Here is a 12,500-nt window from a genome sequence, read left to right on the forward strand (position 1 = left end):
GCTGTCAGCGCTGGGTGAGGATATATGAAGGCAAAGGTACGTTGTTACTCACGGCTCGACTCTGGCCCAGTTAATATCCTCACACCTGTCCTTGAACCCTAGCTTGCCTGGAGGTCGCCAATAAATGACAGGTGACAGTTGTGAACATGGGCGGTGCACTTATGGTTGCTCTGACAGGCACTGTTTATCCATCTCCTAGATGGAAGGGGGGGGGCAGGGGAGGCTGGTGGAGGTAGACGTCACAGGACATGTGTTTGATATCATTCCTCATTCCATTCCATGCCTTCTCCCCATAGAGGGAGAGGGGGGAGGGAGAGGGAGAGGGAGAGGGAGAGGGAGAGGGAGAGGGAGAGCTGTGGACGTTTGGGATGAGAGGGCATACCAGAGAATGACTAGACTGGACATTCAGTTCCAGGCAGTGTCAGCTCTGAGGTCCTATCAGGATATGTATCAGGGAGATCTGACCTTAGATGAAATGCTCGAGTGAGTGAGAGAGATGGAGTGAGTGAGAGAGATGGAGTGAGAGAGAGAGATGGAGTGAGTGAGAGAGATGGAGTGAGTGAGAGAGATGGAGTGAGTGAGAGAGATGGAGGGAGAGAGAGAGATGGAGGGAGAGAGATGGAGGGAGCTCTGCAGAGTCTCTCCCTCTTCCAGACTGACAGCCTGTCACACAAGTGAGCTTCATCATTACTCTGAGTCATTAGGACAGAGGCAGTGAGGGAGCTGGGGAGGAGAGTAGTAATACTATAGACACTATTGCCTAGATAAATAGATAGATAGATAGATAGATAGATAGATAGATAGATAGATAGTATATTGTGTGCACCCTGCTGCTGGTACTATTGCCTGAGAAGTCACCACAGGTCTGGTCATTGGCGGGGGGCTGTTGAGGAGATGAGCAGGCAACAGAGGCAGGCCTCAGCGTGCTGTACATGCACAAGGACATCCATCCTCTGCCGCTGTTTGCGCCGGCATCGGCTGGGCAGCCCGTAGATCACGGGCCATCACGGCAGGTAACAGCTCATTCTAGGTGGCTTGGCTAATAGGAAGCTCTGTCCCGGGCCATGGCCACCCATCCATCACTCTCCCCTCAGCCCCAGCGTACGCTCTCCATCACGGGCCGAGCAGGAGCGAGGAGAGGGGCCCGGCCAGCCAGCCGGCCAGCCGGCCAGCCAGCCAGCCAGGCAGCCAGGCAGGCAGTAAAGGATGGTTTCCAGCCCCAGCCTCCACGCCCCCGCTGTCCTTCAGTTTTATTGCCTCTGATGAGATGGCAGTTAGCAGAGTCATTAATAACCAAAGCGGAGGAAATTAGGCATTCAGGAAGTTTCAAGAGTATCTCTCTCTGTCTCTCTCTGTCTCTCTCTCTCTCTCTCTCTCTCTCTCTCTCTCTCTCTCTCTCTCCCCCCCTCTCTCCCCCCCCCCCTCTCTACCTGAGTGCTCAGATCAGTTGAGAGAGCAGTGACAGGGCCAACAAGGCAGGCAGACGGGGATGGAGTAACCAGCAGAGAGGATGGCAGAGGGGCAGAGACACCGGAGTGCATTAGCAGATGTGCTGTAGTGGTGAGCAGTTTGAACTTTGACCCTGCCTGGAGTGACTGTGGCTCCCACCAGGGCTGCTCCCGTGAAGTGGCTGAGTGTTCTGTTAGAGGGCCACTTCACTGGCAGGCAGGCCGTCCTCACAGGGAGGGAGGGATTTCACAAAGCACTGGGGAGAGGTCACTTAATAAGGGCCTTAAAAAGCATCTTTAAGGGTACTTTAGTGCAAACATTACTTCTTACGAGCGTTTGTTTTGACCAAAGAAAAGTATTGCATCCAATCGCGAGGGCGACATTTATATTGTGTTGGTGATTTCAAAGTCAATCTTAGGGTTTAAGTTGAAATAATGTAATCTAAATCTCCATTAAGAGGCTGGGGATGTTTAGTAGACTTTGCAAAATGATACGATGGAGTCAGGAGGGGATCGTTTTTTAAATGCTGCTTACACGTTAGTTGTCTCTGGAGCACTGAATAGAGTGAATTATCAGGCAGGAGGAACTAGACTTCCTCAACAAATACCCAAAACACCATTAAAGTTTCAACACTGTTTTTCACTCCTCTGCAGATTTACTGCTGAGTAGAGTCCTGGGGACGGGGGTCTTCTGTTAAGAAGGAGGAAGTGGAGCAGGTTGGCGGTGTCTGTTATGTTGTCTAAATCAGTTTACCCTTGTTCTAAGTCGAGGTAAATGATGTGAAGTGTAATTATTGCTCACCTTTTGTAATGCACTTGTAACCCCGTTGCTATTTCTGTACTGCAGAGGTATGTATGTGTGTGTGTTGTGAGTGTGTGTGTGTGTGTGTGTGTGTTGTGAGTGTGTGTGTGTGTGCCTTATGTGTAACAGTCCACTAGACAAAGACGATTAAAGTTATTTCCCTAAACACTTGCTAGCTTTTGTCATTGACTAAAGATGTCTATTATGTTGTCTAAATCAGTTTCCCCTTGTTCTGAGTCAAGGTAAATGATGAAGTGTAATTATTGCTCACCTTTGAAATTGACTTGTAACCCTGTCGCTATTCCTGTACTGCAGAGCAGGCTCTGTGTGCACATTATGTACAGTAGCTTCTAAATTTATCTCTCTGTTCTTTTAAAATAAAATCTGAGGAGTTTGGCTGCCTCCCTGTTTCTCACTGAAATTAATTGGTCCCATAGTGTTGTTCCTATTCATGTCTCTGTAGTGTGTGTGTGTGTGTGTGTGTGTGTGTGTGTGCATGAGTGTGTGTGTGTGTGTGTGTGCATGGATGTGCAGGGGTATGTGCCTGTGTGCGTGTGTGTGTGCATACGTGCATGTGTGTGTGTGTGTGTGTGTGTGTGTGTGTGTGTGTGTGTGTGTGTGTTCATCCATTCGTGTAGAGCACAGTGCTCAGTAGAGGGTTCGCTGGTGGGAGGAGGCGGTGTGTGTGTGTGTGTGTGTGTGTGTGTGTGTGTGTGTGTGTGTGTGTGTGTGTGTGTGTGTGTGTGTGTGTGCTCATTGGCAGTAGAACAAGAAGGAGGTTGTCACTTCTATATTTATACTCCATTCATGTTTTACTTTTAATAACAAAGCTGGGATAGGGAAGATGAGATGTGATCACAGCCTCCGAGCCTCAGAGGATTGGATGTCAGCCTAAAATCAGACCAAAGGAAGGGAATTGATCATAATGACAAAGAGACTTCACTTAGTCTATCTCAGGGAGAGGAGGTTGAGGCGGTGGTTTTGTCGACTAAGTGGACCATCAGGCCCCTCCTGTCCTTCTGCATTTGGAATGTTCCAGAAAGGAGCCAGTGAGTTCGGTCCTGTACAGTGTGTCTTGATGAGGAAGAGGGAGGAGAGTGGTGTAACCGACTCTATCCTGTTTCTGACCCGTCCAATCCCTCGTATGTGTGCTCTACTTTAACATGTGTTCAACATGTCAGCTAGGCTAGGCTACACCAAAGGTGATTTTGAAAGCATCGTTTAGCAGGACTAAGTTACTCTTTTAGCATCTCTATTTGCAAAATGAGTCAAAAGAGAAAGAACTAAAAGCAAAGGAGCTGAAAACTGTGAGAACGTGAATCTAGAAGCGGGTTTTACCGACTCAAACAGCTCTTGAAACACAGTTGATGCCATTATTCCAACCATGTAGCTGTGCATGTGTAACTCCATGAACGCATCTCTGACCACTCTCATCCCGACTGGGTGGTCTGTGGCCTGTGCATGCTTTTTGCATCTTGTGGCCTGGTTGTGGTCTGATTGGGGTCAGTAGCGCCCCTAATCTGATCCCAGGCCTGCAGGCGGTCACCTAGCAGACTGCACGATTGCCTTGCTGTCATCAACCTCACACCTGCAGTATAACAGGCCTGGAATGAACCTGTTCAGGTGGGGCTCACTGCACATGTACACCGTTTAGCCCCAAAGTGTCTATCTGCAACTGTTCCTCCCCTATTGTACCCCCAACCCTCTGGTTTTCTCTTTCATTCCCTCCACCTCCTCCTCCTCCTCCTCCTCCTCATCCTCCTCCTCCTCCACCTCCACCTCCTCATCCTCCTCCTCCTTCCAGATTTAGCAGGGACATTGAAAGCTTCCACTGTTGTTACTTTATCCGTATTTGATTTAAGCTGTTTAGTGAGCTTGATGTTCTCTCTCTCTCTCTCTCTCTCTCTGTCTCTCTGTCTCTCTGTCTCTCTCTCTCTCTCTCTCTCTCTCTGTCTCTCTGTCTCTCTCTCTCTCTGTCTCTCTCTCTCTCTGTCTCTCTCTCTCTCTCTCTCTCTCTGTCTCTCTGTCTCTCTCTCTCTCTCTCTCTGTCTCTCTGTGTCTCTCTCTCTCTCTGTCTCTCTCTCTCTCTCTCTGTCTCTGTCTCTCTCACTCTCTCTCTCTCTGTCTCTCTGTCTCTCTCTCTCTTTCTGCACTGTCTCTGTATCTCTCACTCTAAGGCTGCCCTCCCCTCCTACCCCCTCCCTCTCTCTTTCTCTCTTTTCTAACAAGCTTTGTTCGTTCGGTTAATGCTATTGTTGTTGTTGATATCAATGTATTTTCTTTTGCCTGTGTTGTTGTTGTTGTTGTTGTTGTTGCTCTGTGTGTGGTGAGAGCTCTCTCTAACCTCAGTTCATTCTGTTATGGCACTACTGCAGTCCAGGATGATGCTGCCCCAGGTACCCAGGAGTACATTATGTTGCGGCAGGATTCCATCCATTCAGCGGATATAAGGAGTAAAGGGTCTCCCTTTCGTGCTAAGTGTCACGAAATCTTCTGCTGCCCGCTGAAGCAAGCCGCCTTCAAAGACAACTCAGAGCCCGAAGGTTTGTTCCCGCCCCCTCCTTGTTTTTTTGCTGATGCACCCCAACCCCCCCCCCCCTTTCCCCCCTCTCTCATATTCTGTCTGAACTAATAGTTCTTCTCCCTGTGTGTGTGTGTGTGTGTGGGTGTGTGTGTGTGTGTGTGACTGTCTGCAGAGAATGCCCGGAGCCTGTCTGCCTGCAGCACTCAGAATGCTCTCACACTCTGTCATGTGTGTGTGTGTGTGTGTGTGTGTGTGTGTGTGTGTGTGTGTGTGTGTGTCTTATGCTTGCCTGTGGAGCACAGCCTCCCTAGCCCAGCCTAGCCCAGCCCACCCCACCCCACCCCACCCCACCCCACCCCACCCCACCCCACCCCACCCCACCTCACCCCACCTCACCCCACCCCACCCCACCCCACCCCACCCCACCCCACCTCACCTCACCCCACCCCACCCCACCCCACCTCACCCCACCCCACCCCACCCCACCCCACCTCAACCCACCTCACCCCACCCCACCCCTCGCCTTCACCAGCCCTCAGACTCGGGTCATTGTCACCACGAGGCGCATGCTTCTGCCAAAACAAACATGGGGAAACAACACCAACTAACTGAAGGGGCCATAGACGGTGGCTGCTGCTGCTGCCTTGTGGGTTCACCAACTCAACATCGCTCTTTTCTTTTCCATTCAAGCCACTTGGCCTTCTAGAATAAACGTGTTCAACTCGTACTGCAACTCCATTCTTCTGCTGCTTAGTCAGAGCACATCCATATTAGCCTCATGTTAAGATGATGATGATGATGATGATGATGATGAAAGTGTCATTTTGGCATGCATCCCCATCCCCCTTATAAGCGACTGCCCCCTCCCTCATGTCACCCTTGCTTTGGCCCTGCTGCATCCCCCTCCTCTCCTCCCTCTCCTTCCTCCTCATCCCTTCCCCTCCTCTTCCTCTTCTGCTGCGGCCCCCTTCATTCCCCCTTCACCCTCATCTCTCCCTCCTCCTCCTCCCCCCTCCTCCCCCCTCCTCTCTACTGCTTGTAGACGCATGAGGGTTTGCCTGTGTGTGTATGTACTGTATGGGGGGAGGTCATGAGGAGAGGGGGAGAGAGGGAGAGGGGGAGAGGGGGAGAGGGGGAGAGTGCTGTTACAGTCAGTGGTGCCCTGAGCACCTGCATGTTGTTATTCTGTACCTTCTGCTGCTCTAAGTGCCAGGCTCTGTTCTGCCCCATCTCTCACCTGTGGCCTGTGGCCTGTGGCCTGTGGCCTGTGCCCATGCCAACCAGTAGAGTGATATAAGATATGCAAATATGCAGGTGCTTTTCTTTTCAGCCTTCCAGACAGCTTGGTAAGACACCAGGTGATTCCCTTTTGACTGTGTTGCATTCTCCGTCATGATGTCATCACTTGACCAATGTACACCTGATGTTCAGCAGGGGAGGGACATCCAGTGGGCCAATAGCAATGATCATGTTGTTTTGAGGTCTCATCTACTGTCTGTGTGTGTGTGTGTGTGTGTGTGTGTGTGTGCGTGTGTGTGTGTGTGCGTGCGTGCGTGCGTGCGTGCGTGCGTGCGTGCGTGCGTGCGTGCGTGCGTGCGTGCGTGCGTGAGTGAGAGAGAGAGAGAGAGAGAGAGAGATAGAGCAACACGGACAGACAGATATTGAGAGTGAGTGAGTGTGAAAAAGGGGGGAGAGAGGGGAGGGAGGGGGGAGAGAGAGAAACAGAGAGAGGGAGAGAAGGGCTGGAGAACTACAGATCTATTATTCAGTTTGGCTGCAACTCCACTTGGACGTGACTGAATTTACAAAGGAAGGAGGATAGACTGCTCTTACATAACCTGTTTACTGGGGGGTCATTAACATTTAAGGGACTGACGTACGTTGTGTCTGTGGCCCCCCCCCCCCCATGTGTGTAGGCCTAGCACACAGAGCCCTGGCAGGCAACACACCGCCTCCCTCCAACAGCTGCCTCATAGGAACACTGTTCCTGGCTGTGTGAACAGGAACCAGGCCTGACTGGAGAGAGAGAGAGAGAGAGAGAGAACAGGAGTTTCTGTCGAGATTTTCTCTCAGCATCGTTATACAACAATGTCTTTTTTTTTTTTTTTTTTAAATTACATTTGAATGATGCAACATTTCACACAGCATGTTTTTTCGTGGCTTGGGGCTATGGCAGACAAAACGCTGACATGCCAGTGAGCTTCAATGGTTGAATCCCATGTTGGTAGCACCAAACGACGAGCCTAGCTTTCTATTTCGGTGCTATATTTGTTTCTTTGATCCTCTTCTGCGTTTGAATGTGTACAATAAGTCTCTTTTGACTCACGGTGGCGAGTACCGCTGGGAGAAGGACAGGGAGGGTTCTGTCGTGGTGAATTGTGGTGGTGCTGTTTGTTATGGTAGGGTGGGGACGTGGACATGTTCAGTCTGTACATGGTACTGTAATGTCCGCTGCTGACTCTAATCCCCTCCCTGATCCCTCATGTTAGCGCTGCACCACACAGGCAGCAGGTGGGACCCTCATGTCTCTGAACACATGCCTCGCATAACAGCACATCAGCAGCCTATACACACGCCTTCTGTACTATCAGACTCCCCAGAGCCCATACACACGCCTTCTGTACTATCAGACTCCCCAGAGCCCATACACACACCTTCTGTACTATCAGACTCCCCAGAGGCTTCAGATCAGATCAAACTAGTTCACTACCTCCACGGGCATAAGGGCAGGCAGGCGGGCAGGCAGGCAGGCAGGCAGGCAGGCAGGCAGGCAGGCAGGCAGGCAGGCAGGCAGGCAGGCAGGCAGGCAGGCAGGCAGGCAGGCAGGCACTCTGCCTTAGCCCCAGGCCCCTGCTCTACAGTCAGTCTGTCTATCGATCTGACTGTCTGTCTGTCTGACTGTCTGTCTGTCTGTCTGACTGTCTGTCTGCCTTTCTCTATTCCTTCGTTTCTGCCTTTCTCCCTCTCTCTGTCTTATTGAATCTATCTACCTACACACACACACACACACACACATACACACACACACACACACACACACACACACGCACACACACACAAACCGCACAGACCTCAAACCAGGCTCCCGTTATTTACTATATGTGGAATTTATGGCTGTCTCAGCCGGGTCCTCATAGAAGCCTGTAAACATGATGCTGTGTCCCTGTAATATACTCAGCCATGGTGTCCTACTGCCCTTGTCAATCCTCCTCTCTGTCAAGTCATTAATCACCTCTACCAGCCGACGATGTGTGTGGCGTTGTGTCTGTGTGTGTCTGTGGCTGTGTGTGTCTGCATGTGGTTGTGTTTCTAGCAGCGCAGGCAGTTCTATGGAGGCAGCATGAGGTGTATCTCTAACAGCTGTTCTACTTAACATTCAATATATTCCAGCCTGTCATTGTCTCCGACTGTCCTGTTGACAAACTAACCAAACGAACCGTGGCGACAGAAACACAGCCACAACACGAGGCAGCAGACTCATTTATGTCCTGCACCACCACCCTCCAAATGTACAACCAATTACTGCAATTCGCTACACAGGAGACACGGCGTAATTACGTTTCAGGGGGGCCTGCGTTCCTCCTCATAACAATGCGTCCCACTGTGCCTTTTCCCCAAGCCCCCCTGTTCACCAGCGCAGTGTTGACAGGAGCCAAACACACACAGCCCCTGGAAGAACTCACTTCAACCCCGATAACGCCGCAAGTGTTTCATGCTCTCTCTCTCTTTCTCTCTCTTCCGTGAAAGCAACCGTTCCCTGCTATTTATAGAATCATAAATAGACAATGCATGAATAAATAATCCTTATGATAATGCATTTTCTTCAGCCCGGCGGGGGGGGGGGGGGGGGGGAAGCAAGGCTGGCTAACATTGTTTCAATGTCACATCAACACTGACTTAATGAGAGAGCCAGCCAGCGTTGGTTCCGCTGGGTGTACAGGACTGGGATGGTACAGGACCTCTCTGCTGAACTTCAAGAGGGTAGCGAGGTCCTGTCAGGGTTCAGGGTTGAGCGCACAGAGCATATGTCCTCTATGTTCTTGCGTGTGTGCTTTGTGTATGCTTTGTGTGTGTTTTGTGTGTGCTTTGTGTGTGTGTGTGCGTGCGTGCGTGCGTGTGTGCGAGAATGAGATCAGCCTAGTGATATAATCAGGGCTCTCACACGCGTTTCCAGCACCGCAGTACCAGTCATGCGTGTACTGTGGTGTGCATGCTTGGTGGCGGAGTTCAGCGAGTGTGCCGTACTCTCTGGTGAAGTACACACAAACACAGATTCACTCCACACTTTCAAATCACGTAACATTCATTTCCGAACCCCTCTTGTGCCTCAGACCTCCAAGGACAAATATAAAAGCCATCAATTGTGAACAATGACAACAACATCGGAGAAGCACTGTGGGCCCGAGGAACAAGTGAAGTGGAGTCAAGTCGCCAGGCCCATTAGCTTCCATCATGGTCTATTTAATTAGCACTTCACTCCAAGCCCATTTGCCTGCTCTCCTCTCCTCTCCTCTCCTCTCCTCTCCTCTCCTCTCCTCTCCTCTCCTCTCCTCTCCTCTCCTCTCCTCTCCCCTCCTCTCCTCTCCTCTCCTCTCCTCTCCCCTCCCCTCCTCTCCCCTCCTCTCCTCTCCTCTCCTCTCCTCTCCCCTCCCCTCCCCTCCCCTCCCCTCCTCTCCCCTCCTCTCCTCTCCCCTCCCCTCCCCTCCTCTCCCCTCCTCTCCTCTCCCCGCCGCCTCCCAGACTCACAGCCACGGCCACGGCAGACACACTACTGATGAGTGAAGGAGTAAACGACTGGAACCCTTCAGAGAGACATTAGATCCTTGTGGTTCCACACAGTCAGACTCTCAGAGTTGATACCAGTCATCTGGAGAGAGAGAGAGAGGGAGAGGGAGAGAGAGAGGGAGAGAGAGAGAGAGAGAGAGAGAGAGAGAGAGGGAGAGGGAGAGAGAGAGAGAGACATGATGATGTCAGACGACTGAAGCTCTCCAGAGAGACAGACAGACAGACAGGTGGCATCTGTTCTGTCGAGACAAAGAGAGCCTCTGTACTCTCCTTTCTTGTTGTATGCTGTGGATGGGGGGTGTTATTTCGAGACTCTCTCCCTGGCTCTTCCTCCTCATCAGACTGTGTTTTTCTCCCTGGCTCTTCCTCCTCATCAGACTGATCTTCTCCCTGGCTCTTCCTCCTCATCAGACTGTTCCTCTCCATGGCTCTTCCTCCTCATCAGACTGTGTTCCTCTCCATGGCTCTTCCTCCTCATCAGACTGTTCCTCTCCCTGGCTCTTCCTCCTCATCAGACTGATCTTCTCCCTGGCCCTCCCTCCTCATCAGACTGTTCCTCTCCCTGGCTCTTCCTCCTCATCAGACTGATCTTCTCCCTGGCTCTTCCTCCTCATCAGACTGTTCCTCTCCCTGGCTCTTCCTCCTCATCAGACTGATCTTCTCCTTGGCTCTTCCTCCTCATCAGACTGTGTTCCTCTCCCTGGCTCTTCCTCCTCATCAGACTGTGTTTCTCTCCCTGGCTCTTCCTCCTCATCAGACTGTTCCTCTCCCTGGCTCTTCCTCCTCATCAGACTATGTTCCTCTCCCTGGCCCTTCCTCCTCATCAGACTGATCTTCTCCCTGGCTCTTCCTCCTCATCAGACTGTTCCTCTCCCGTCTGTGAGGGAGGAGATGTAGACCTGTAGGCCCTGGGGAGATCACACAGGCTTTACTTCCTCACATACAGCAGTATCAGTCATATCTTACCCATCGCTCAGCTCCCTCTGGCCCTCTTCAGCAGAACGAGCCTCCTCCCGTCCTCCCTCCTGTCTGACCCAGATCTTAGCCCAAACCTAGCCGGCTCCTCCACCTCCACCTCCTCCTCCTCCTCCTCCTTCTCCTCCTCCACAAACCTCTGAAGAGTTATCAGGGCTTTAACAAGGTAGCTTTAACAAGGCAGCTCTTTCCTTTGGGTGGAAACACTGTTCAGTTTGCGAGTACAATACTGATCAGGCTAGGACTCTGTCAAAAAGGGTTCTGTTCCAAAAGGCTACATTGAAGTGTTCTCCTCAAGTGTTCTCTACATTGTTCCCCTGTGGTGGAGAGTGAGACTAGAGCCTGTGGGTGTTCCCCAGTGTAAACAAGGTTTAAGCTCTTTAAGCGGTGCGATGAGGTGAAATGCAGTGTCAGCATGCTGTTAAAGGGCTGTTGGCAACTGGCTTGATGAAGGGAGGACAAACACACACACACACACACACACACACACACACACACACACACCACTCCATGGTCTGCCTCCCTGAGGAACACACACATCCCAGCTGTGGAGAGGTACCCATGAAATATTGACATTTGCTTCAGTCATTTTTCAGCTGTCAACAAAAAACGTCAAGCCGCTGACAAAGACTGCTTTCTCAGAGTGTGTTATCTTCCCTCCATGTGGGTGATGATACCAGACATTAACTGTAAGCCTAGCAAATGCAGTCTTGCCTATGGAAAGATGCACATCCTTAGAATTTGAAAGGTTGTTTCCTCATCGTAATATATTTTATTTTTCAATCATTTGATCATTAATGTGACCCAATTAGCCCAGCCAGCCAAGCTAATACCAAACAGCTGTTGCGAGGGACATCAGGGAAATCAGGGTTGGAACTATGCCAGCACTGTACAACCATGGACATCCAGGTTATCCATTAGCTGTTATCCGGTATGGGCAATGCAGAAGATGCTTCACCCCTCCGTGTATGCCCTCATTAGACCCAGTACGACGCTTTGTGTTTGTGTCCAAGTACGAGACAAAGGCAAATAAGCAGCAAACAGAACCAGAACCAGAACCAGAACCAGAACCAGAACCAGAACCAGAACCACCGTCTCCTTCTCTGGAGTTGTCCTCTCAGAAGGGCATAAGTGCTGTATTAGGCCTCTGACAGCCCTGTCCCACTCCAACGTGTGGAAAAGTCATTTTCCCTTGTCCCTCCCAGCTGGGATCGATAACCAGACTCTCCACAGATCCATTTAAAAGTCATTTCTGCTCTTGTCTCGCCTCGGTCCCTTGTTTCCCCTCCGGTTTCACTCAGCGTTGCTCTCATTTCCTGTAACATGTTTACGAAGGAAAACAGCCCAAGAACTTTGACAAATCGCCTCTTCTGATGATGTGTCTCAATCTCTTCCTTCCTGGTTCAGACATTGGGCTTTTAGTGGATTTGACCATTATGATTGTCCTCACATGAACAGGCAGTACGACCCCAACACTTACACTAGCATATGGCTCTGAGTATCTTGAGCCTTCTCGATCATTCAGAAATTAATAATGATGGAGTGATGAACCATGTGCCCTCTTCCTCCCCTGTGTCTTACCCCTTGGACCTTTCTGTAGGCTGGGTTAGTGGGCCGCTGAAGTCTCTCCACAGGGAAGGAAAGAGAGAGAGAGAGGGAGGGAGGAGAGAGAGAGTGAGAGAGAGAGAGAGAGATACCACATACATAGAGAGAGAGAGAGAGAGAGAGACTACATACATACATAGAGAGAGATACCACATACATAGAAAGAGAGATACTGAATACATAGAGAGATAGAGAGAGAGAGATGCAGGCTTGGTTGCCTCTAACACACAGAGCCAGTTGGAGGGTCATCTGGGCGCGGGGAGGGTTATGTAAGGCCTTGGCGTGGGCCGTCCCAGGGGGCACCAGGCAGGCTGCCAGCCCCAGCTCACGTTGGCTGTGATTCACACAGACACCCAATTTC

The 12,500-nt window shown here is 50.9% G+C and overlaps 1 protein-coding gene across 3 annotated transcripts in view; it reads left to right on the forward strand.

Moving 5' to 3' along the window:
• The window catches only part of fgf13a (fibroblast growth factor 13a), a gene marked incomplete at both ends in the record, with an annotated part of 100,133 nt that overhangs the window by 40,612 nt on the left and 47,021 nt on the right, over positions 1-12,500 (forward strand). The window contains one exon of one of the 3 annotated variants that reach the window (XM_083685660.1): positions 4,584-4,793. The exons of 1 other annotated variant lie outside the window; for it this stretch is intronic. In XM_083685660.1, coding sequence (XP_083541786.1) covers positions 4,584-4,793 — 210 coding nt within the window. The remainder of the gene's footprint in view (positions 1-4,583; positions 4,794-12,500) is intronic. One more of the 3 variants, XM_083685661.1, reaches the window with a different exon arrangement.

This window comes from Argentina silus (assembly GCF_951799395.1).
Source record: "Argentina silus genome assembly, chromosome: 15".
NCBI classification, from domain to species: domain Eukaryota; kingdom Metazoa; phylum Chordata; class Actinopteri; order Argentiniformes; family Argentinidae; genus Argentina; species Argentina silus.